Source organism: Camelus ferus, chromosome 23, assembly GCF_009834535.1.
Source record: "Camelus ferus isolate YT-003-E chromosome 23, BCGSAC_Cfer_1.0, whole genome shotgun sequence".
In the NCBI taxonomy this organism is placed as follows: Eukaryota; Metazoa; Chordata; class Mammalia; order Artiodactyla; family Camelidae; genus Camelus; species Camelus ferus.
The window spans coordinates 27,203,596-27,229,912 of record NC_045718.1 but is presented as its reverse complement, the minus strand read 5'-3'; the positions used below and the strand labels follow the sequence as shown (position 1 = coordinate 27,229,912).

General features: G+C 41.0%; 1 protein-coding gene and 1 long non-coding RNA gene across 5 annotated transcripts in view; one reads left to right on the top strand and one right to left on the bottom strand.

Moving 5' to 3' along the window:
- Window positions 1-444: 444 nt before the first annotated feature.
- Window positions 445-24,603, bottom strand: C23H1orf100 (chromosome 23 C1orf100 homolog). Of its 2 annotated transcripts, XM_006182693.2 has the most exons (5): window positions 24,491-24,603; window positions 19,719-19,787; window positions 13,490-13,585; window positions 8,723-8,895; window positions 1,363-1,498 (listed from the first exon to the last, which is right to left on the bottom strand). In XM_006182693.2, exons 2-5 carry the CDS (start codon window positions 19,772-19,774, stop codon window positions 1,407-1,409), a joined length of 417 nt encoding a protein of 138 aa, XP_006182755.1. In that variant the 5' UTR covers window positions 19,775-19,787; window positions 24,491-24,603; the 3' UTR covers window positions 1,363-1,406. The 2 variants fall into 2 exon arrangements, with proteins under 2 accessions (XP_014413092.1, XP_006182755.1); XM_014557606.2 differs by lacking the exon at window positions 24,491-24,603 and having other exon boundaries at window positions 445-1,498; window positions 8,723-8,799; window positions 19,719-19,823.
- Window positions 15,691-26,317, top strand: part of LOC116659255 — a 28,294-nt gene continuing 17,667 nt past the window's right edge. For all 3 annotated transcript variants that reach the window (XR_004314494.1, XR_004314495.1, XR_004314493.1), the window contains exons 1-2: window positions 15,691-15,882; window positions 18,768-18,911. This is a non-coding gene — a long non-coding RNA (uncharacterized LOC116659255). The remainder of the gene's footprint in view (window positions 15,883-18,767; window positions 18,912-26,317) is intronic.

The following is a 26,317-nucleotide window of genomic DNA, read 5'->3' as shown; positions in this document are numbered from 1 at the left end:
CTTAAGGAACTAGAAAAAGAAAGTAAACTAAACCCAAAGCCTGTAGAAGGATGGAAATAAAGATTAGAGTGGAGCTAAAATAGAGAAAATCAGTGTTATCAAAAGTTGGCTCTTTTTTTAATTTTAGGTTTTTAATTTTTTCATGTCCTAGGTAGCAGCGTAGGTTCTTTCATTTGGGAGGGTTCTGGTCTTAAGCTCTGTGAAAATGTTTCCTTGATAATTTCTTCTACTCGAATTTTTCAGTTCTGTCTCCAGAATGCTTTTTAGTTAGATGATGGACCTCCAAGATTTATTACTCGATGTCTCTTTCTTTAAAAAAAAGTCATTTTCTTTATTTTTCTATTCTCCATAAAGTATTTCAGAATTTCCCCCCCAATCCTATCAAATTTAAAATTTTAGCAATCATATTCCTCAATTCCAAGAGCTTTGGAAAGATTGCTTTTTCATGTTTATGGATGTAATTATTTTGACCTATCGGTTGTCAGAAGTTATTTTGTTAGCTTGTTTTAGGTTCCTTTGTGTTCCCTAAATTCTATTCCCTCTGGAATAATTTCTTCTGTTTAATTTGGTCTTTGTCTTTCATGCTGCAATATTTTTCAACTCTCTGGTGATCCTTGGTTGGCTCTTCACAACTAAGACTAAGGAAATGGAGAGCTCTAAGTAAATGTTCTTGGGGAAGTTTGTTAACTGGTATTCTGTATTTGGCGGTGTCAAGTAGAGAACCAACTAGTATGCTGGTGATCCCTAAGGAATAGAATGTAGGATTCTTTGGAATCATTTCATTTCTTTAGAGAAGCACCTCTAGCTTTTTGCCTTAGAAGTTGATGCCTGGTTGTCAGGTTTTCTTTTTGTCAGGATAGGGATGTTAACTCTTCTGTATAGAGACTTTCAATTAATTCTTTTTACGAGTCCCACATCCCACTACAGCCCTATGCCATATCTGGGTTTCTGCATCCTGAGCACCTTCAGGGTCTGTGATGCTGCTAATCTTCCTCCTTGGCTACATCTTCAGGTTCTTCTCTTTCTCCTTCTCCTCCTCCTCATTCTTCTTTTTTTTTTTTTTTCCAACAATGATGCAATTATTGAGCAGATGCAATTCTTAACTGGTCCCACAAATAACCTTTTAAGTAAGTATAAGATGGTTTGCCAACACCAGCAACAAGACTGGTAGTGGAGCTAAGAACAGGCGACAGGCCTTCTTAAGGCTGATCTTGATACCCTGCCCTAGTCTGACAAACTTAATTGAAAAGAATTTACAGCACGTGAATATTTTAGGATTGTAATCATCCAGACACACACTGAAAAGTAGTCCTCTTACCATTATTTTAGTCAGAAAGAGCTATATAAAAACGTCAAATATTGTTTTGTTCAAATGCCATGCTATTTTGTTTTTAAAAGCCTCTCTTTCAAAGCCACCTCTCTTCACGACAGTAGTGCTCTGGCAGTGAATTAAGTGGTCTAGGATTTGCTGAAATGGTGGCTAATTTCTGGTCCCAATCTGGAATTTAAAACAAATAAATTATTTTAATATTACCCACTCTGAAATTTTAACACATTGTCCTTTCAGCAAAAATTGTATGCAGTAACAAAATAATTTACAGGATTTAAGACAAAGGAATATATTCAAAAGATGTAGAAAAAAGAACTTGGTCAAAAGTTTACTTCTCTGCTTCAGTCTCTGATCAAGACATATTATTGAATTATGCCAAAATGTTAATAAAATGAAATAAATTTACATTTTGACATCCTAATTCTAGACACTCCCTCAAAAAAAAAAAAAAACCCTCTTTAAACCCTACATTATAAACAGGCCACTTTGGATCCTCTTTTGTATTAAACTACAGTTGTTACTAGCCCTAAATTCATACCCATTGGAGTTCCCTCATGTCTTACAACCCCTTGTCTACAATCAGTAACAGTTCTGCTTATCTAAAGGTAAGGTTTAAGGAGCTTGGGTTGAATACTGCAGTCATCACATCTATACCTAATGAACCAAAGACTAGAGCGTTTCAATGATAGAGTTGTAATAAAACTTTATCACGTACAGTGCTATGTCCTGTATTAGGTGTGTTACTTACATTAACCCTATTATTCACAGTAACCCTCAGAGGCTACTGACATCATCACCACCTCAAAAAGATTAATTAACTTACCCAAGTTTACAGAATTTGTGGGAAGAGCCCACATTTCACCCAGGATTAGCAGGCCCCAAAGTTCCTAATCTTTTCACTGTTCTATTCCACCTTCCACAGCACTTCAACAGCATGGAAAGAAAGAAACATTTCTTGATATTAAGAATGGGTAACATGTCGTTAACCCAGGCATTAAAATCTGCCATCTCTGGAAGACTTTAAAAATCTAATTTAATTAAGTATGATCTTGTCTGTAGTCAGTAACCATGTGACTTCTCGAAGTTTACTGTTGGGTTAAACAGTAACTCTGACCTATAGGGGATTTCATTGCATTCCAGGGAACTATATGAAAGTAGTTCAGAAGTGTTAGGAATACTACTTAACAGCCTTAGTGATCCTTGTTGTAGGAGTTATCATGGAGCTGAATCATATACACATTTAACCAGGTAAATTCTACAATAAATGTTTTGAGAACACACAGCAACATTTTGGGGGGATTCCTTCTGCCATTCCACTTAGCGAGTATATACGCCCACAAATAGTGGATGCTATCAAGCCTGAACTATACTGTACAGATTTGGGGGCGGGGAATACTATGGAAAGAACTTGTGAAATGATTTTTTGGATTTCCTTATCGTTTGACAAAGGGAAATTATTGTTCATGTGGATTTGTGGTGATGGCTTTGAAAGTCATCATTGAAAAATAAAATGAAGAATTAATAGAGAACCAAAGATAAAATTTAACCAACTTGCTGAAGAATCCCATGTGTTCCAAACACTTTAATGATGTAATATCATTTAATATTATCATTTTGAGCAATTTAAGAAATTTAAATGATGACTTTGATTATATGTGATTAATAGCTTATGCACTGATTTAAGAAATAAATCCCAGTATAAGATGCAATTCTCTTTTATTAGGTTTTTTAAAACAAATATTTATTATGTTTATTCTTGATCAATAATAATAATAGCTAACATTTTTGGAGGCTTTTTAATGTTATGTACAGGCACAATGCTAGAGTCTTTAAGTGGACATATCAATTCTATTAGGTAGATACTATTTTTATCCTTTTTGCACGTGAGAAAATGGAAGGTCAGAGAGTCTAAGAGTCACATTGCTACAAAAAGCATATATTTTATTTTGGAAGAATGAATTTTTTGAATTATTTGGCACCAGGTTGCATAAAATCAGGGCAACTTTCATCCGAGGGGCCATCTCACCCTCCCAGGCTCATAACAGAGTCTTCATGTCTTCCACTGTGTCTTGCTCATAATCAGTGCTTAATAAATATTTCCTAAATAAATAAATGAACATCTATGTGCTGAGAAAACATTTTTACTGAGTGAGAATTTCTAAGGTAATAACTATGATCTGTAACGATCTATATAGAATCTGTTCTTCAATCATTACCAAATAAGAAATAAGAACTGAATGTGAAATACAAATCATTGCTAATCTAGACATATGCTCTGCCCCGAAAATCTGATGACAAAGACTGGTCAAATGGATAAGATTAAAAAAAAAAAAACCAAACCTACCCTTTGATAAACAACCAACAATATTTACTTTATCTTATCCTGTGAAAATCCCTTCCTCCAAATACTCCTTTAAAGAGTCAGTTTCTCAAATTCAACAAAAGCTCGATCCAGTCCCTGCTCCTTTCCCTGTCAAGTGCTCAGATTTGTGGCAACTCTCTGTTAGGTCCCTGGCAGACCAGCCTTTGCCTACTTGATTGATGTTGTTTATAAAATAATTACCACCTAAGTCTCTCTCAAATCCATCTAAATTTCCCATCATCAGTTGCCTAAACCACTGGTTCTTAACTTGGCTGCACGGCAGAATTATCTGGGTAATTTTAAAAGTCACTGATGCTTGGAAACTCCTCCCTCGCACCAGGAGATTCTGGCTTAATTAGTATTAAGTGTATCTGGATTTTAAAAAGTGATGTAGCCAAGGTTAAGAAACTTCATCCTAACTACTGCAATTACATCCTGACTCTCCATATTCAATTTTTGCCCCACTCTACTCCCCACCCTGCCTGCTTCTTTTCTCCAGTTAGAGTAATCTGTTCAACATGCAATTTTAATCAAGTCCCCTCCACCCTCCTTAAAACTTTTCACTAGTTTCTCATTAATCTCAGGCTAAAGTCCCCAAACCTGAAAATGGCCTGTAAAGCCCTACTTGTTCTGATCTTGCTGCCTCTCTGGTCACATCCTGCTCCACCCTTACTGATTTCTGTGCTCCAACACATTCACTTTTTTTTTTAATTTCCTCAAACATGTCATGATCCTACCACAGTGCCTTTGTACATGCTGTACTCCCTGAGAAGCTCTTCCCCCATTCCTTGCATAGTTTACTTTTAGCTCATCTTTCAGCTCTCACCTCATCATTTTTCTGACCTATTATATGCTGCTATAGCACCTCCTGTACTCTGCTTCATAGGACTTATGGCAGGTGAAATTTTATGCAGATTTCTGTTCTGGTTCCCCACCGAAGCTCCTTGAATGTAGAAACTTTGTGTTTATTTCTTTTTCACCTGGTATTGCACACTGACTGGCATATAAGTAGGCTCTCAAATTATTTACTGAAAGAATATGTAAAAATGAGTGAAAATGTGCTTGACATCAAATCTATCACCAAGTCCACCTGATGTCACCTCCAAAATGTCCCTGGAACCCATTTATTTCTTTTCATCCTTCCTGCTGGTCCAAGCCACCATCATCTCTGGTCTCAACTACTAGTTTGGTCTGCACACCCTCCCTTTTGTTTCTCTCCAAACAATGTTTATTTCTCTCTTAACCACAGCCAGACTGACCTTTTTAAAATACAAATCATGTGTCACTCCTCTGTTCAAAATTCTTCCAAGTCTTTCCATTGCTCTTAGAAGAGAATCCAAACATCTTACTGGTCTTATCCTCACTGAAGACCCACCAAGCTACACTGGCCTCCTTTCTGTTCCTCAAACCTGCCAAGCCCTTTCCAGCTGCCAAGCTTTAGCACTTATTGTTTATTTCTCCTGAAATGTTCTTTACATGATTCATTCTTATTTTCCAGGGCTCAGCTAAAATTGTATAGTGGTTTTCCCTGCCTGCACTAATAAAAGTAACCTCCCTTAGCTACACTCATCACTGTTTATTCCCTTTACAGCCCTACTACCATCTAATTTTTTAAAAAAGTGTACCTGGTTATGCTTTCTTTGCCTGTCCATAATGTCAGCTCTAGGAAAGCAGATGTCTTGTTTATCCTGGTCACTGTACCCTCGGCAGACAGCACAGAATCTGGTTTGTACTGGGTGTTCACTCAGTGACTGAACTATCTTATGGTTGGTTGCCAGCTTCCAAGATGGACCCCAATGATTCTTCCCCCTGCCCCCCCCCCCCGCCCCGGTACCCCTGCCTTGGGTTCTCCCCTTGCACACTGCTTCAGGGCTGGCTGTGTGTGACTTTTGAACTTAAGTCTAAACTGATGGCTTACCAGCTGCCTTCTTGAGTAGGTTTCTATGTCTTTAAGCCTCTGTGTCCTCTTCTGCTAAATGGAGTTCATAACAGTGCCTCCTTTGAGGAAGCCATGATGACTCACTGCAGCCATGACTGTGTGTACACATTTGTGAGTAAGTCACTGAGCAGAGTTTGGGGCCTATGACAGATATTTTAAATTCTAACAACTATCCTATAATGCAGACTTTGACTCTGCATTTTACAGAGCCACAAAAAGGTTTGGGAAGTCAAGTGTCTTGGCCACCCCACATAGCTAGAGTGTGCCAGGCCCTTGGGGCCCCCCAAGGCCTGAATCCTGCTCACTGCTTCACCCAGCTGCGTCCTGTGGTCTTGCCACAGCCTCCCAGATGCTCTCCTCACCTGCTGCCTGTGTCTTCTCCAGCCCAGGATAAGCAGCCTGACAGACCAGCATCCTCTGATCCTGACTGGATCACTCTCTTAACTCTGATTGGACCACGGCTCTGGTTGTCCAAATTCAATTTTCCAAACTCCTGCAGCTCCTTTCAGTCCAGGCATTCTCTCCTGCTCTGCCAGTCCGCACTGTATGTCCCAGTCCCTGGTCCGCCTTGCCCAGTCAGGCCAGGGTCGTCACAGCTGGGGGCCTCCCTACTCTCCCACTCCCCACAAATCTCCTCCTCCTCCTTCTTATTCACTGCCCCTGGTTACAGTGTTCCCATCCGGGGTTTCCCCCGGTTTTTCACCATGCAAATCTTTCTATTTTTACATTTATAACTTTATAACACAGACTATTTCACTATTGTCAGGAATTGTACTTATGTGCCTTTTTAATACAAAATCACATAGTTACAATTTAAGTAATGGCTAATCAGCCTTTCACAGATTCTAGTTTTTGCCAATAGCATCAAGTTTTCTTTTTTCCTTCTTTTTAACACTGTTATTGTGGTCTGGTTCCTGTACAGTAAACTGCACATATTTCAGATGCACAATTTGATGAATTTTGATAGTTGCCCACACCCATGAAACCACCACCACAATCAAGATAGCTAACATTTACATCACTCCCCAACAGCTGCAAATTTTGAACTCCTGATTCATCCCTTCCCACCTGCTTTCCCTCCTGGTAACCGTAGTTTGTTCTCTGCCTCCACCATGCAAATCTTATCCGTCCAGGCCCGGTTTAATTCCCCACTGGTGCATGCTGCTTTCCTGGCTCTTCAGGCCCCAAGTGACCTCATCTTTCAACTTCTGCTCCCCTACTTGGTACTTCATGATTCTCTGATAGGTTGATTATTCCCTCATCTTCCGAATTAGATTGTGAGCTCCCTGTGGCTGAGGTCACAGACTGGACTTCCTTTTACTTCACCCCACCTGGCCCACGTGGGGACATAGTAGATGGTAAATATTACTTTGCTAAACATCCATCTGGTTCTTCAGGTTTGGAAAGAATTAGGAATTGTCTTCTAAAATAAGCAAGGGAGAAACCTTTTGTGTCTGTCTAACAGGATTTTCACACAGCAGGAGAATTGTAATGAAGTGTTTACTATCACTTTGGAAACTAGAGGCTACTTAGATTCCCTCATGCAAGGGAATCAGATTTCACATTGGGTCAGTCTTGTTTTTGTTTTTTTGTTTTTTTTTTTTCTGCTTATTCTACAGGGATAGGAACCCCACTGATACTTCCTGACCACCTCATCTTTTCAACCCCTCCCCAGCACCTGGCAATGTCCCCCATCTCACCCTGGCTCCCTTTAACCTCACCCTCCCAGGGTGAGGGACCCTAACTCCTACCATCCTGCCCCTCCTCCTCCAAATGACTTAATCTCAGCCCTCCTCCTCCCCTCCCCTCAGCAACCTCTCTTCTCAGGCTCCAATCTCCCCTCCCCTCCCAGAACCCGGCTTTGCCCTGCTTGTAACCTCTTATCCTGAACTGTCCATCTCCAGCCCCAGTCCCAGCTTCATCTATTACCACCCGTATGCCTGGCTCAGCTCCCCCAAGATCTGCCTGGTCCTGCCAGGTTCCCACTCTTCCTGACTCCTGTTGTGCGCTGCTCCCTTGGGAACTGAATCAGTCCCAGCCTTGCTGGGGAGAAAAGAAGGCAGGGCAGATTCTTCCCATTCCTCATCCCACTCTTCCGCACCATCTTTCCACTAGGTTTCTTATTTTTTATTTTAAAAAAAATGGCTTGCTTTAAAGAAAATAGTAGGACAAGGGATGCTCAGCTGTGACAGAGGCTATCCACCTTAAAGATCAAGCCCAGAGCTTGGCCTGGAGCTGACTTCTGTGTCTGAAATGGCCTGGGTCTGAATTCTGCTTCCATGTATTGCAGGGTGATTTGGGGCTAGTGAATTAACTGTCTCTGCAACTCAGCCCCTGTAGAGTGGGGAGAGTACTGTCACTTACCTCAGAGAGCTGTTTTAAGGACAAAATATGTGCCTAGCACAGGGTTAGAGCCCTAGAAATATTGGGGTATAGTAATTTAAAAAGTCTGTCAATGAAGTAATTCATTCTGTGACTAAAATTCAAAGCATCAATGAATAGAGGTAATTAGATCGATCAATTCACTCATTCATTCATTTATTTTAATGGGGACACTGGGGATGTACTCTACCACTGGAATACAGGTAGTGTTTAAACTGGTGTCTGTGTGTACCCCCAGGATCATATCTTGGGGAGCCTTGGGCCCTCAGTCCACTCACACATGCTGCAGCATAGAGAAAAAGGGAATTTAGAGTTTTTGAAATATACCTCCCAATGTTGAATAATTGTCATAAATCCATTTAAAATAGCTGAATGGGGGGAAGGTCCCCTCAGCAGTATGTTTAGTCACAATAACAAATGTGTTGAGTGACAAGAAGGTCCAAGGAGTGGGCAGACAGGCTTGCTTCCTGCTGAGAACATTTATGCATTTGCATCCTTGATGTCTCCCGTACAGGGAACTAGGAAAGGAGGAAGCAGCCCAGGGTAGATCTCTAAATTCTTCTTCCTGCACCCAAACACACACATACTCCTCTCCCCAACGTGACTGGTCCCAGACATGCTCCCTGAGATGGCAAGACGCTCAAGAGAGATGCTCATCTGTGGCGCAGGCAAGGTTGATCTCAGAATCAGAGCACTTGATCTGACTTACCAATCTTGTAAAATGGCAGAGAATAGTCTCTTTGGTAAGTGGTTTCTTTATACCATGGTTCAGCAGGCTTTGAATGTCTTCGAAAACAAATATATCTAGTGAGAGTCTGTTGGTCTAATTGAGGCTGATACTGACTTTTTCTCTTGGATGGAATTTCCAAGTCTATGAGAGGTCTAAATGAAAATAGAAACAGCTTGCTGAATACTCATGCAGTAGAAGAAAAACATTCCATTTTTTTCATCAGCTGAAATCCATTCTCCAGAAGTGGCCAGGAGACTACCTAGATAGTCTTGGCAATACCCCATAACTCCAAGGCTAGCCCCAGCAAAGTTGTCAGTAGGTGGGATTTCAGGAAATTCAGATGCCTGTTCTTCCCTTTAACATCCTTCCTCCTTCCCAGTCACAGGTCACAGAAGGTGACCTGCATCAAAACTTCCACTGGATCTGCTCATGCATGGCTACTGCCCATACTCCAGACCTTCCCATACTCCAGACCTTCTCAGTGCCCCTTTGCAATGTAATTTTTCTATGGATGTTTGGTTCCATCAAGGAACCAGTGCTTTCTTTTCACTAGACTAACCACTATGGTATGGTGTGTACTGGTATTTGATGAACTTGAAATTGGTAAAACCTTCCTGTACCTCCACTCAGATGAGTAACCTCTGAAGGTGAAGGTAAATGTAATACTGAAATATTTTCATACACTTGTGGGAGTATACATTCAATGGTGCAATTTGTTTGAGAACACTTCAGTGATATGTAATAATACGTTTAAAATGTGTATATATGTTGTCCTAGAAACCCCAGAAATTAGGAATATCAACAAAGACTTAGCTCTAAGTTGCTTGCCAAAGTATTTTTATAATAATAAAAAGAATGGAAACAACCTTCATATGGGAAAAAATAAGGAATTACCACAGACAGGAATGCCATTCCACCATTAAAAGTGATGCTGTAGAACTATAATTTTTGAGATGGAAGAAAGTCCACAATATATTATTTTATCTAAAGAAAGATTGAATTGTACAGTTTAAATGAATGAATCATATGGTATGTGAATTATCTCAATAAAGCTGTTATACAAAAAAAGGTTTCAATCAACAAAATATTAGAAAATGGATTTCAACAATACATTAAAAGGATCATATACCATGATTGAGGGGGTTTAGTCCGGGATGCAAGGATGGCTCAATATCCACAAATCAATCAATGTCATGCACCACATTAACAAAACGAAAGAGAAAAATCATATTATCATCATGCACAAAAAGCACTAACAAAATTCAAAATCATTTATGATAAAACTTTCAACAAGCTGGGTATATACTTCAACATAATAAAGGCCATGTATGCCAAACCCACAGCTCACATCATACTCAATGATGAAATGCTTTTCCTCTAAGATCAGGAACAAGATAAGGATGCCCACTCTCCCCACTTTTATTCAACATAGTATTGGAAGTCATATCCAGTGTAATTAAGCAAGAAAAAGAAATAAAAGGCATTTAAATAGGAGAGGAAGAAGTAAAGTTGTCTTTATTTGCAGATGACATGATCTTATATATAGAAAACCCTAAAGATGCTATCAAAAAAGTGTTAGAACTAATAAACAAACTCAGTAAAGTTTCAAGATATAAAATAAATATAAAATATCTATTGTTTCTTCTATGCACTAATAATAAACTATCTGGAAGGGAACTTAAGAAAATAACCCCATTTGCAATTTCACCAAAATAATAAAATACTCAGGAATAAATTGAACAAAGGAGGTAAAATATTTGTACACTGAAAGTTACAACACTGATGAAAGAAATTGAAGAAAAATAAATATAAAGGTATTATTTACTCACAGATCAAAAGGACTGATATTATAAAAATTTCCATACTGTCAAAGCAATCTACAGATTCAATGCAATTCATATCAAAATTCCAATGGCATTTTTCACAGACATAGACAAATAATTCTAAAATTTGTATGGAATCACAAAAGACCCCAGAAAGCCAAAGCAATCTTGAGGAAGAACAAAGCTGGAAAATCACATTTCCTGATTTCAAACTGAATTATAAAGCTATAATAATCAAAATAGTATAGTATTGGTATATAAATAAACATATATATCAATGGAACAGAACAGTGAGCCCAGAAATACATCCATGCATATATGGTCAATTAATTTATGACAAGAATCTCAGTATGTGTGTGTGGTACTGGAAAGGGGAGTGACACTGGATGGGTGGAGAGGTGCTCTGTGTGGATAGGTGTGGAGGTGAACCAAGAATTCCCTCCCACTTCTACTTGCTATTGTTTTTTTAAAATATATTTTTATTGAAGTACAGTCAATTTATAATGTTGGATCAGTTTCTGGTGTACAGTATAATACTTCAGTCAATAGGGAGATACATACATTCTTTCTCATATTCTTCTTCACCATAGGTTACAAGATATTGAATACAGTTCCCTGTGCTATACAGTATAAAGCTGTTGTTTATTTTATATATATTAGTCAGTATCTGCAAATCTCAAACTCCCAATTTATCCCTTCCCACCCCCTTCCCCTCCTACTTGCTATTGTTTTGTGCTTAATAGGTACTTGGTCCTGTAAAGTGGATACCTTATATGGTGGGCAGGAGCACGTCTTTCCCTCCAAAAGCTTGTCTCCTGTGTCAATCAAAACATTAGCTGTCTGATGAATGTGTCAGTCTCTTTGTGAGTTTGGGTTCTGTGTGACTGTCACTCAGTCTGGTCATTTCTTTGCTATTGACAGCTATGGCTTCTGAACCAGACCCTGGCGATTGCCCCTAGACCTACCCCTGCTGGACTGGCACCTTCTCTGCCTTTGCTCTGGGTGTTTCTCCAGAACCAGAATATGCTCCATTTTCAAGTAATACATTAGTATTCTGAAGACAAGATTTTCACTTAAAGGAGAGACTTTAATTCCATCAAGTTGTTGGAGGAATATATCTGAGGAAGGTAAACCATTAGTTTCCCTCTAAGGCTAACCTTGGGCAGGCACAAGTCTTGTCAGAGTCAAGGAAAGTCAAGACTCCCTTTGCCTGAGCTGTCCTGTGGCAGGAGGAGGAGGGTGAGGCATTGGAGTTAGGAGAATGGTCAGAGTCCACAGAACGCACATGGAGAGTGCCCTGGGGAGCTGGCTTCAGGCAGTAGGGTTCTGCTGTTTCCTTCCTTGTTTTCCCCTGGCAGGGGACAGCACCCTAACAGGAGTTTAACGTAAGTATGTATCTGAGTTAGAACAAAGAGTCTAGAACTGGGAATCAGAAAATGTGGATCAATTCACATCCCAGCTTTTACACAACCAGCTATACTTCAGGCAAGACGTGTCACTTCTCCAGGCTATGCTTTGTTTATCTAATTAGATCGGAATGTCCTCTAAAGCTATTTCCAGTTTGATCACCTATTACGTTTGGACTATGTGCTGCTTTACAGTTGCCACGTCTCCCTTTTCTTTGGAGAATAGTCAGGAGATGACTATATCAAATGCAATTAAGAGAAGAAAAGAAGTTTGTAAGATATACTAGATGATGATAGCAATTTTTATTTTATTACAGTCTGGAATTTTACATCAATTATTTTATTTAACAGACAACTGATACTCAGAGAAGGAATGAAAATTGTCTAAGATTAAACATTTCCTAAGTTACTCAGATTGCTGCTTTAAGTGCTGTGGTTTCCAGCCTCCTCAAACTAGAAAATAACATCAAAGTGCCATTTTTTTTTTCCTTTTTGTTAAAATCACATACAGGAAGGCATAAATCATTTAGGCAAAATTTGTAATTTTATTGAGGAGGAAATTGAGTCTCTCTGGAAGTTAAAATGCTAAACTCATGATATTTCTTAAATTTCTTTAACGATTTAATAAAACTTAATTTTTATTGCTAATTATAAAAGTAATGTAAGTTCTCATGCATCCCAATATTCATAGCAGCACTATTTACAATGGCCAAGACATGGAAACAGCCTAAATGTCCATCAGCGGATGACTGGATAAAGAAGATGTGGTACATATATATATATACACATATACACACATACACAATGGAATATTACTCAGCCTTATAAAGAATGAAATAATACCATTTGTAGCAACGTGGATGGACCTAGAGATTATCATATTGAGTGAAGTAAGTCAGACAGAAAGAAAATATCATATGATATCACTTATATGTGGACTCTAAAAAAAGATACAAATTTTACTTACAAATCAAAAACAGACTCACTGACCTAGAAAACAAACTATGGTTACCAAAGGGGAAAAGGCGGGGAGGGATAAATTAGGTGTTGGAGATTAACAGACACCTATTACTATATTTAAAATAGATAAACAACAAGCACCTAATGTATAGAACAGGGAACTACATTCAATTTCTTGTAATAAGATATAATGGAAAAGAATCTGAAAAGAAAAAATGTATATGCATTTATATGTATAACTGAATCATTTGGCTGTACACCTGAAACTAACATTGTAAATCAACCCCACTTCAACAAAAACTTTTTAAAAAGTAATACATGTACTTTTTGGAAAATCTGGAAAATAGAGAAAAATAAAATACAAATATCAATAATCTCACCACTCATAAAAGAAACCATTGTTAATAGTCTGCCGTATTTCCTGCCAAACTTTTCTGTCCATTACACAATAGTAATTAAGACTGTTATTATTATCATTACAAACTGTGACTCTTATTTTTTATTTATTCCAATTTTAGTGAAATTTTTGGAAATTAAAATTTAAGAAGGTGTCTCACCTGGGAGATCTCTTCACAGTATAATCATAATGGACTCTTGCGAGCTGTCCAGGGTAATAGCCATGGAGATCCTTTCCTTGATGGGGGATGAATATACTAGTGGAGAAAGTAAGGTGGTGAGAGAAAAGCAGTTATTATGATTAGTTCTTTACAAAGGAATACCAGCTGTGGTAAAATAAAAAATACATTCAGTCTTTATCCCCAGTTCCTGGCACAAAGCTCCTAAAATCCTTGGACTCTCTTGATAGGAGTGTCTTCTGTTACCCATTTTTTTCAGGGTTGAGTTTTCAGGATTCATAAGGAACTCTCTGACATGTCAGGTATTACGTTCAAAATATCAGGGAAAAAAAAAAGGAGAATATGTAAGAGCAGTGGGGCAAATGTTGACAATTGTTGAAAGATGGACATGGGTAAATGGGGCTTCTTTACAGTTTATTTTTTCACTTTTGATATTTTTACAGACTTCCTCAATGTTTTGTTTGTTTTTTAAGTATATTGGGGCTAAAAATGAAAAGGCATTGTGAAGGTCAGAGCACAAAGCGCCTGTAAGCCTGGCAGAGGGACTCTGGCCCTGCCTGTGAGGGCTGGGTTACCGGAAGTTTGGAAGCGCAAGCGTAAGTGAACCGGATGGACAGTGGGAGGAAGTGCTTCTAAGGCGTGAAGGCCAGCAGGGTGTGGACAGCTGAAACCCAGCGGGGTCGGGGGAGAGGGGGCAAGGGCTAGAGGTGCCCCGACCTTACACTCTGAAATGCATTTTATATTTAATCACTCTTCTTCTAGGTTACAGTGATAGCATTATATTGATATTTTAAAATTAGGTGTAGTTGGATGACGTTATTGAGAGATTTTATTTCAGAGTAGTAGGGATATGATAAAATATTTGTTAAGGGAAAAAGGAAGTGTGTCGTCTGAAAGGTTGAAAAACCACTGATGTAGGAGATAGGGAATCTCTGCAAGATTTTTAAGAAGATTAATCATGTAAGGCAACTGTTTAAAGAAAGATTTGGCCAGTGGCAGCATGGAAAACAAATCTGAGGACAATCTGACCGGAAGTAGGAAGACTGGTTGGGAGGCAGTGGTAGTGATACATGTGGGACGTGGGAAACTTGGAACTTTGTGGTGGGGAGGAGAGGACTGACTGAGGCTGCTATTAGGAGGGAGAATGGAGGGTGAAAAGGAAGGAAGGGTCCAAGACAAGGCGGAGGCATCAGGTGTTGGGAAGAGCGCTGCTGTTTTCCAGGAGAGGGAACATGGGAAGGTGAGTCCTGTTGAGAGGATGACTATAGCGTTTGTGGTATGTGAGATCTTCTGGCACCTTCCTTCCGCAGATTCTGAGCGCTTAGTAAGTGTCATAAGAATTCAAGGGGAAGAGTCAGTAGGAAGGAGTATGTAGTTTTGCATGAAGTAGCTCGCCAAATACATAGTTTTGATGATGACTGGAAACTTAAACTATGCCTCCCGTCCAAACAGCATTTATTGAATGTACATAATGTTCCCTGCACGTGTGAGGTTCGCAGATTCAAAACTGACTGAGAAGCAGTCCTTGACCTCATGATGCTCTTCATGTGCTGAAATAGTGATCTGAATGAAGGGTCAATGGGAGGGGGAGGGTGCAGCTCAGTGATAGAACACATGCTTAGCATGTACAAGGTCCTGGGTCCAATCCTCAGTACCTCTATTAAAAAACAAATAAATAAGCCTAATTACTTTGCCTCTCCTCAAAAAAATTTAAAATAAAGGATCAATGAAGCACAAAGGGAAGGGTGTCCAGGGTTTGGCAAGTAAACAGGAGGGGGAGGGAATTATAGAAATCAAGACTTGGACAAAGTTGGGATCAGAGGAGTGTGTGTGGGGGCCAGGGAGGACCTTGCTATCAAGCTAGCATAGAAGGCAAGTGCTGTAAGCAGGGTGGGTCTGTCTGTCTATTCAAACAGGACCTCTGGGAGCTCAGATTTTCAGAAAAACCACAGGCTGTCTGGGCCTGCCCAGTGGCTGGGCTAATATGACTGAGCCCTGAATAGCAAATAGCAGCAGGGGATTAAGACAGAAGAAGAAAGAGGAACTGGCACAATAATGGGGAACAAATGACGTTTCTGAGGTCCTGGGAGTAGGAGACACAGCTTTCTCGGGCCCCCATCCAGTTTCTGAGCCCCACCTTGGAAAGATTACCCAACAGGCATGTTCTGCTTTGCTAGGCTTCCAGCTGGAGCTCCAGAGTGACTGGTCTCCCACAGCTGCTGTCCAGTTTGAACTGGGCTGTGCTTTGACTGTGGGTTCTTCACTGGCGTGGGTACAAGAAGTACCTGCTGAATCCAGGGGCTGACACAGGCACCGCTCCTTGGAAGCAGGATGTACACGCTGTTTTGAGAATGGAAGCCGTTCTCCAGCACCAGGTAACACGCCCTGCCTGAAGTCCCCAGGCGTCTCTCTTGGGAGGTTTTGGAGGGGAGAGAGAGGAAAGTGTGTACGCAGGTGGGTGTTCTAGCCCATTTTATTGACTTGGCTTTCAAGGTCCCTGAAGCAGCTGTAGAAAGGCCTTTCCTTCTCCTTGGGTGCGCCTGATTCCACCGCACAGTGTTTACCAGTCCCTGACAACTTGGCTCTTTGAGGTGATACGTTCAGTCCAGACAAGAGCAAACCTGTCCCCTGGTGGGGTGAACGTAACCGGAGCAGGATACGGGCTTAGCCCACACGAAATCCAGTAGCACAGTGGGGGGTCAGGAATGGTCATCCCTCAAGGGCCTGAGGTGGCCCGTGCTACCCTAATGATGCAGCCGTTACGTCTGCGTCAGGCCTCCTGCATTACAAAGCATCTTTACAGAGATGATCTCATCTCCTTCTCACAGTCGCCTTGCCAGGGAAACATGATCAACACCTCCTTACAGAAGAGGAGATTGAGGCTCAGAGAAATTAAGTGGACTTTCTATCACCCGCTGATAAACGCCAGAAGCATGAATCAAACCCAGTTCTCTAAACTCCACGTCACAGCCAGCGCCATCTCTGGGTTTGTGCGCTGACTTCAGAAGAGTTCAGCGTTATTTTTGCTTGAACTCTGATGCCTCACTTATAGGCAGACAGGAAGTAGGTGCCCGGTACCAAAGGAATAGGAGGAGAAGCAGACATGGCAGTGTAACTGGAAGCTGCTCTCAATTTAATAAAACACTAAAACCTATTTCAGGCTCTGAAGTGTCTGCAGTGTGCTAGCTAGGGATGCAGCGATGGTGAATATTGTCTTTCCACCTGAGAGTTCACCATATGGTAATAAAAGCCATATTCCTTAACAATATGTAGCATGCAGTGAGTGCTGTTCCACTCAGGAAATGGAGGCTCAGGGGGAATAAGTAGCTTACCAAGACATGGGCTAATGAGCACAGAAGGTGGGAGACCAGCATCCCCATGCTCTCATCCCCCAGTGTCTACTGGCACCACAGTGTCTCCTCAAGGAAGAGGGGAGCCCCAGTTTCCTCACCAGTAAAGTGGGGGTGATGCTATCTCATGATGATTGCATGAGAGTCAACGAGTCATGTGTAAACGTCCTTGGGGACGAAAGTATCCCCTACGTGTTAGGTGTTGCTGTCCTTCAAGGCAGGAAGGTCTGACGCCCACAGCTGCCCCCTGATCTCTCACAGACCGCTTCAGTTGGTGTTTTAAAAATCCATTTCAGTCTGACATGAATTCCACATCCATTATCTTCCACACCACACTGGGTTTAGTCCAACTGAAGTGATCTTTTCAAGGAGCATCCTGGGCTCCACCAACCAGCCCAGAACTCAGCCTTGCCCCTGAGTGACAGGGGTAATAGAATTTGCATCTAATATATTTCTTATTATGAGACTTTTGTGTGGTGACTGCTACTTGTGAACTGTTTCATATTTAATTTTATTAGGTGCCCCCTACTGGTTTGTAACCCAGTTTTCCCTCCTCTAGCCCAAGGGTTAGGCACTCAAGGACGAACTGGATAAATGCTTCTAGAGAGGAGCAGCAGAGGGCAGGCCTTCTGCAGGTACTGTCTGTCCCCAGGAGGCCAAACCACAAAGACATGACAGAAATGAATTTTTCTCATTGATTCATTCATTTTTATTTTTCCAACAAATGTGCACAGAGGACCTACCAAATGTGGCAGTCTGCTAGGGAAAGTGGCCTACGCCGGCGGGGTGTGGACAGACAAACAAGCCCCGCCCTGGGGATTGACCCAGAGGTGCCAAGGGCAGTGGCCAAGAGTACAGGTGTTGGCGCTGGACAAGTGGGTTCAAACCCTACCTCTGCCAGTTTCCTGCTATGTAATCTCAGGACGGTTACTTACTCACTCTGTGCCTCAGTTTCCTCTCAGTCGCTGTGAAGATTAATAGAGTTAATATGCACTTAGAACAGTGCTTGCTAGTAAGAGGTGCACAAGTGTTAACTATTATTCCAGGAGGTGAGGCAGACAGGAAATAAACACACAAAATAATTGGAAGCTGTGACCGGAGTCACAAAAGGAAACCAAAAAGGGTGTGAGATACAGAATAATGAAGGTAGAGAGTGGGGCAGAAGGAGAAGACCTCCCCCGGCCGGGAAGGTCAGGGTGGCCCCATCTGCCCTCTGGGAGCTGACAGCAGAGCTGAGCCGCAAGGGTGAAAGGGGGTTAGTTAAGCAGAGTACGGCTGCAGGAGATGGTGGGGAAGGCAGTGAGTCAGGGAGAAGGAACAAGTCCAGAAGCCCCGAGGGGTAAAAGAGTGTGGCCTGTGGAAGGAAGAAAGACAGTGGGGCTGGAGCTAAGAGAAGACTGGAGAGCCAGGCAGGGCCAGTTCATGTAGGGCTTTGCTGGCCCTGGCCACAGGTTTGGGTTTCATGCAGAATGAAATGGTTGCAGAGTTTTGTGCCACAGAAGGCTTTGATCCCATTTGCGTTTTATGGCGCTCACTCTGGAGAATTATAGTAGGAGGACAAGAGTGGCGATGGTTGTCGATGAATGGGGAAGAGGTAATGGTGGTTTGGATCCAGCGGTGGCAGTAGAGGTGGAGAAAAGCATTCGATGGGAGACAGATCCTGGGGGCAGAACCGAGGAACTTGCTGAAGGCTTGGTCCCACTACTGTTGCAAAGGCAGGAAAGGCACAGAAAGTGGACAGAGATCCTCCCTACAGTGAGCACTGCAGATGGAGGGTGGGGCCCCCAGTCATGTGCATGCACAGTGTGCCGTCTCCTGCTCTGACTCCCCACTGCCAGGCTTGGGCCAGGCCCCGGGACTCTGACTCCATGCAGCAGCAGCCAATGAAGGTTTGTTTCCATTTTCCCCAGGAGATGAGACCACAGTTAAAGAAGCCCAACAGTGGACAAAACAGACCTCAAACACACACAGGAAGACCGAGGACTTGTAGGGAGGCAGAAGTCAGGAAATAGTGGAAACCATCCCTGTTCCTCTCCACCCTGCTCCCACGACACGTGAGTTACAGGGAGGGAAGAGGAGGTGCTCTGCTTTCTCTAAGAGGGCTCTTGAAGCATCTAGGAACGGAGCATCCTTCCTTCACCCCTCTGGTGACTTCTGGAAGCAAAAGTACTTATCTTTGTTGACTAAACATTGTTAAAAATAACTAAATACTGAAATAAACATGAAGCTTGGTCAAAATCACAAAGTCAATATGGCTGCGGGAGGTTGACCCCAAAGTCACTTGCTGTGTGAGCGTTTCTGCCCCAATTCCACAGCTTCCCAATCCTTGCAAGACCCCCACAGCCAGTGGTGAAGGGAGGGTGGGGTTAGAATTTATAGACTGTTATCCAGTATCTCTCAGAAAGTTGAATTTAGCTCACTAAAACATGTCTAGGAGTTTTATTCTTGGGCCATCGATGATCTTGGGGAAAGAGTGAAACTCTGCTTAGTTTCCGTCTGTGCAGTTGCCTCCCCATGTTACAAAAGCGTGGGAGGGGTTTGTTTTATCCCAAGCAGAGCAAATGGGTCCCCTCTGAAATTTGGGCTTGGGTTTCTTGCTAGAGTTCTTCCCAAGCAAAACCCACTATCCTTCTAATCGTTTGGGAATTTGGAATTGCCTGTTTGCTTGGATTCTGCCATGAATGTGGGATTTTTTTTCCTTTTTTTACAACCTTCTCTAAACTCAAAGGAACTTCACTAGAATCTCTGGCAGCATTTCTCCCTCAGTCAGGGAGCAGCAGGGTGAGGAATTCCAGTTCCCCAGGTGTCGTCTGTCTGCCCTGCCGCAGCTCTAGAGGCATCTTCATCTGGAAGAACATTACCTGGGTGGGATCCCCGGGCGGCGGTCAAAAAATTCTCGTAGCCGGATGGCAGCCATGATGGATAGGATTCTGGAAAAAAAAAATAGAGTGAAGATTCATGCTGCAAGTTTACACACATTTGCAGGCGTGAGCTATCTGGTACTACAAAGTCTGTCTTGAAAGTAGAAGGACTATCCAAAGCTTCTGCTAGACTATTTAAGGAAGGAAACAGATTATTAAAGAAGCAAGAAGAAATGGAAAGCATAAGCCAATACATGTAGATGCGCCTTTCCTTAGAAATAAAGAGTCCTGCGTGAGTTGGGCACTTAGCCTCCACCTCGTCCTTCTTAGGGCGCCTTCCTGCTGCACCGGCTTGCAGGCTAAGCACTGCCTCTTCATACTCTCTCACAGCTAGAGTTCTGGAAATGAGTTAGGGTCCTCCAATCAGATGTCATTGAGCGAGATTTGGAAGATGAAAACGAGACAGAGGCTGTGTCCTGCTGCTTTGACTTTGTTTTACTGGCAAGCAAGGCTGTGATGATGTGGTATGTCTCTTTCTGCAGCAGAAATGCTAGTGTCCAATCTCCAACTTTGAGGGTGTCGAGAGGCGACAGTGTTGAAGGCAGCACTGGAGGCTGTGTTGTGGTGTTCAAGCGTGAATGTGGAGGGGGGCTGCAGAGGCAGTGCTGGTGGCTTTGGGACTAGGTTCTTGAACTTACTTGTTTGGAAGTAGTTTCCTGATCAGGACACAGGTAGCTGCTTCCATAATGAGTCAGTTTTGTGAAGGTGTTTTAGAAGCTTCCTGGACGCTTTCCCCAGAGCCTGCTCCTCCAGCCCTTCCCATGATTTTGTGAGCACCTCATTATCTACATCCAACCCTTTCTGTTTCCTATACTGACCCCAGATTTAAACATATAATATATAATGTTTCTAGTCTAAAATTTCGTATTGCACCTTACCATCCACTGGAGAGTACTTGCCCCAGAAAACCTTGTCTAAATATTCACTTGAGAAGGAGTCTACAAATGGGGAGGAAACTGAGTGCCTGAGGGACAGAGGCAGGAGAAAGCCTTACTTTTTTTTACAGTTTACCTTTTGTGCACCTTAGGACTTTTGTACTATGCATATATATTATGTATATGCAAAGATAGCTGGGCCTCTGATCTGCATAAACATGATGTAGCCAGAGGACATTGGACCTGTGGCAAGTCATTTCCACACTGCAGTGAACTGACTGTGCAATTCATATGTTGAATTTCCTGTGTTGAAGCCCTAATCCCAAGGTGATGGTATATGGAGGTGGGGCCTTGGGGCTGTAAATACGTATGAGTGTGGCACCCTCATGAATGGAACTAGTGCTCCTATGAAAGGGACCCCAGAGCACTCCCTGGCCGTCTGTCTGCCATGTGGGGATACAAGAAGTTGGCAGCCTGCAACCTGGAAAGGGTCTCACCAGAACCTGACCATGCTGGGCCCCCAATCTCCATCTTCAAGCTTCTAGATCTGTGAGAAAGAAATTTCTGTTCTTTACGAGTCACTTGGCCTGTAGTAATTTGTCACAGCAGTGTGAACAGACTAAGGCACTTGCTTAATGCCTCACAGTATTGATGACTGATGATTGCAAAATATTGACGATTACAGTATCTTTCTGGAGGGTTAAGTGATGCAGAAATGTATTTGTGAGTGTTTTGTAACCTAAAAAGCACCCTTGAGAAAGGACAATATATGAGTTTCTGCTTATAAGCTTGTATTATGTATCAGGGAACATGTGTTAACTCATAAGAGCGTCTCAGACACCCTACAAAGTGTTATCACTACTGACAAAAGACTGAGGCACTGAGAAGTAAAATAACTTCCGAGGGACCAAGGTTAGAACCCTCTGGCTCCAGCAGCATTAATCTTAATGACTACACTAAATCGAAGCAACCACGGAGCACCCAGACCATCAGCCAAAACAAAACTGGGACGTCCCCAGAGAAGCAGTAACCAGGAGGAAGAAAGAATTGGAGAAAAGAGTGTGATGCCTCCCTCTCTTCCCTTCTATAAATTGTTAACTTACTGTCCACAGGCCAGCTGGCTGCTTTATTTCATCTCTGTGTTTTCAAGCAACTTGAAACATTTCAAACAAGATTATTTTATAACAGAACAATTTGGCTATCCAGCAGAGCCTGTTTATTACAAAGTGTGTTTTTACTTTTATCACTGCTGTTATTATTTACAAAAAAGAAAGGAAGAAAGAACAAAAGAGAAAAATCTGAGTAAACACAATTGAGTTCTTGCTTAGACTCAGAAAACATGGTGACTGCTGGGATTTGGGTTCACTAGAAGTGACATGCTGGAGAGAAGAATGCAAGATATTCAGGACAGTTGTGCTTCTAACAAAGACAACACCAAGTGTGCCTTTGATGAGAGAGTGATTGCTCAGTGCCTAGGAATTCTGAATCAGCACCTTAAGGAACACCAGTCCTGGGTGGCCATGACTTGGCTATGCAGTGAAAACATTTTCAGAGGAACACATTAATAGCCCACTTTAAGTCTAAGTCTAAGTTTCCAGAATAATCAGAAGACCTTCTCTGGAAATGGTGACACTGCCATTCTGCACCTTTAGAGAGTGCCTCTACCATGGGTATAGGGTACCAAATCACATTTTCTGTGATTAGTTATCATCTCTTGAACACATAAGAAAATGTAGTTTGCAGTAAGTTATGTCAGTGCATTTTATTTTAGTTAATCTTAAAAAATAGGATCACATACCAAATCCGAATGCAACAATTATGAACACATGTTAAACTTGCATTCGTGTCTGTACACACAACCAACATCGCACAACTGTTGTTCTCGGCACCGTGAACAGTGCAACTTTTATTTCCTTTAAAATGTATAGTTTTAAAAGATGCCTTAATGGAAGATTCTCCCTCTGATGTTTCCTTTGAAAAATTCTTCCAGAGCAAACAGGACTCCTATCTATACCTTCATCCTACCTTTCATTCAGGTTTTCATATTAACCCTAGGACACCTTGGACATTTTTTTTAAAACTGAAATACAATCTGCTCAGAGTAAATAATGCTGTAAAATAATATGAAAACCACCCATAAATAACTATTTTCATTCTCTCTCTCTCTCTCTCTCTCTCTATATATATATATATATGTGTGTGTGTGTATATATACACACACACACACTTAAATACTTGAAACCACAGCAGACATTCTATTTTATTTTATTTTTTTGGTTTTCATGTAGCAATTTATCATGAAAAATTCTGAATTCTGATATTTAATGTTCTTTTGTGTTGTTTGGTGAGACCCACCCATCACTCTGTTTAAAACAGTACTCCCTCCACTCCCACCGCTGGACTTCTTATCCGTGCCCTATGCTTAATTTTTCTCTGAAACTTTCACCATCCTCTGCCAAACTGTATGTTTACTGATGTATCCTGTTTCTGTCTTGTCTTTCCCATTAGAGAGGGATCTCCAGGAGGGCAGGGAGCTTTGTGTTTTGTGTTCACTGCTGCATCTCTAGGGCCAAAGATAATAACCGGCACGTGGTAGACTTGTAGTGAGTATTTATTGAGTAACAGAATGTGTCATCATCTATGAAACCCAGTCCCCTAATGTTGGACATTTTGGGCATACTGAACATCTACATGAATATATTTTGATCTTCTTCAATTTATTTCTTAAGATACCTTCCTAAAAGTGAGTCAAGATTTAGGCATCTTCATGGCTCTTACTTAGGAGGATTTTGGCCAGCTCCGTTAATTAATGCTGTCTCATAAATCAGTATGGTTATACCCTCAAGGCACAGAAATTAAAATTTAATAATAAAAATTTTTATAATGCTGGTATTCAGAAGGTGAACTAAGGTAAATGAATAAAAGATGTACCTTGCAACAAACTTCCTCAGCATTAAAACTCAACATGCTGACTTCAGGAACAAATATGTGAGATTTATTTTGCCAACTTTCTCAGCAACATTTTGGTCTTAGAGAATATATTACGAATCAAATCAGAATACAATAACATAGTCAAAACCCTGATAAAATCTTCCTATTTATGGTAATATTTCTTAGCAAGCCATGAAGGAACTTTCTCAACCTGATAGGAAACATCTGTAAAAACCTACAGCTAACATCATAATGCGGAAAGGCTAATTTGTTCTTAACATCAGAAATGAAACATGACCGTTACTCTCACCACTCCTACTCAGCGTGGTCCTGGAAGTCCTATTCAGTGCAATATGTCAAGAAAGTGAAATGAAAGGCAGACCGATGGGAAAGGAAGAAAACTCTGCCTGTTCACAAATGATGTAATTGTCTGTGTAGAAAATCTCAAGGAATCTACAAATACATTCTTAAAGACAACAACTGTTTTTTTTTTTTAAACAAGATCACAGGATACAAAGTCAACACATGAAAAATAATTCTACTTTTATACTTAAACTAAAAATTTGGAACCAAAATGTAAAACGCAACTATTTTCAATAGCTCAAAAAACGAAAAAGAAGCTTTTGTCTTCTTGAATCACACAGGGTCAGATACCTTAATACAAGTATACCTCATTTCTAAAAAAAAAAAGTTGAGCTAAAACTATTCAAATAATTCAAAGTTGAGAGGTATGACTGTTCACTTTTCAACAGAATTCTTGGCTTTACAAAATGGTTTGCCACTAAGTTTCTTTAGCTTGTGAGCTCCTGTCTCTAGAGCATTCAAAGTGCAACCGGTCATTTAGTAATACAATCACGAAGTGAGAGGAGAGAGAGGCAGGAGCAGTAACAACCATAGAGCTGTTACCTGCTTGGGCTGCAGTGGGTGGAGGCTTCCTTGTTCTTAAAAGCAGTCCTCCGAGGACAGCAGTTGCTTTAACCGCCTCCTGGTGTTGGATGAACTGCAAAGGCTCACTGCAGAGTTATAGGACTTGATCCTTTTACATCACTCAGAGGGTATTGTGATGCACTGTGGGTTAGAAAGTTTTGCTAGGTAATGCCTTTCAGGTCTTGGGCTTATAAAAAGCAGAGATCCTTTGGTCTTTATGTGAGACCCACATAAAAGAAAGGTCTTTATGTGAGACTCACATGAAAGAAAGAATAAAAATTGGTATGAAAAGGAAAACCATGTGGGCAACTAACCCAGATTATTTAAACACAAGAATTCTCTTTTTTAAAAAATAAAGATTATTCTAAAGGCAGCAGAAGGTCAAAGATCTGGGAGGTGCTTTATTGCAAGCTAAAACTGAGGAAGTAGGGGTTGGCATGAGGGACAAAAATATCCAGCTCTGCTTGGTCCAAGACTAGATCAGGCTCCATCCTGCTATTACTGAAGGCATCAAAGGAGGCATTTAATTGTTTAGAAATACAGTTCAGAACAATTCACAGAGCGTCCCAGCAGCACCGCCATACAGAATAGCAAGTCATAACAGAAGAACAGATTGGCAAGTATGTTCATTCAGACAAACTTTTATCAAAAACAAAAACAAATAAAACACCAGTGTTATCCACAGTAGGCTGTGGATACAGGAACACCTTTCAGTTAAATAGTGTTAAGTTTTTTTTTTAAAAAATTGAAGTATAATTGCCTTCAATAGTGTATATGATAGGTGATTCAATATTTTTATATGTTATGGAATGATCACATGGTAAGTCTGTCTCCATACAAAGTTATTACAATATTATTGACTGAATTTCCTATGCTGTACATTACACCCCTTATGACTTATTTTATAACTGGAAGTTTGTACCTCTCAATGCCCTTCACCAGTTTTGCCCATCCCCCCCACCCTGTGGCAACCACCAGGTTGTTCTCTGTATCTGTGAGTTTGTTTATGTTTTATTTGTTCATCTGTTCTGTTTTTTAGATTCCACATATAAGTGAAATTGTACAGAATTTGTCTTTCTCTTTCTGACTTATTTCACTTAGCAAAATACCCTCTCAGTCCATCCATGTTTTCAAAGAAGAGAAGGTTTCATTCTTTTTTTACAGCTGAGTAATATTTCGTTATACACATACACACACACACACCACTACTTCACCCATTTGTACAGCAGCGGGCACAGCTATCTTCCATGTCTTGGCTATTGTAAACAATGCTGCAGTGAACATTGAGGTGCATATATTTTTTTGAATTAGTGTTTTTGTTTTTTGTCAGGTAAATGCCCAGGAATGGAATTGCTGGATCACATGGTAGTTCTACTTTAAGTTTTTTTGAGAAACCTGCATACTGTTTTCCATAATGGTTGCACAAAATTTACATTCCCATCAACAGTGCATGAGGATTCCCTTTTTTCCACATCCTTGCCAACACTTGTTATTTCTTATCTTTTTGATGATACAAGCAGAGATTGTTTGATTGTGCTTCACATATACTTTGTTTTTTACAAAGTATAGGTTTGTGGCAACTCTGCATCGCGGGTAGTCAAGGTTGACTACCACTTGAAATGATGGCTGAGGATGGCTAAAGAACTTGTCTGTAGTCAAATAACCAGGCTATAATGAATCTAGGATTTGAATCCAGCTTTGTCTGACACTGAAGTCCAGGTTGAATTACATTTTAACTAAAAATGTTTTAATTCTTAACTTTAAGAATAATAACTTATGTTCTTTATGAAGGAGAAAAACCAACCA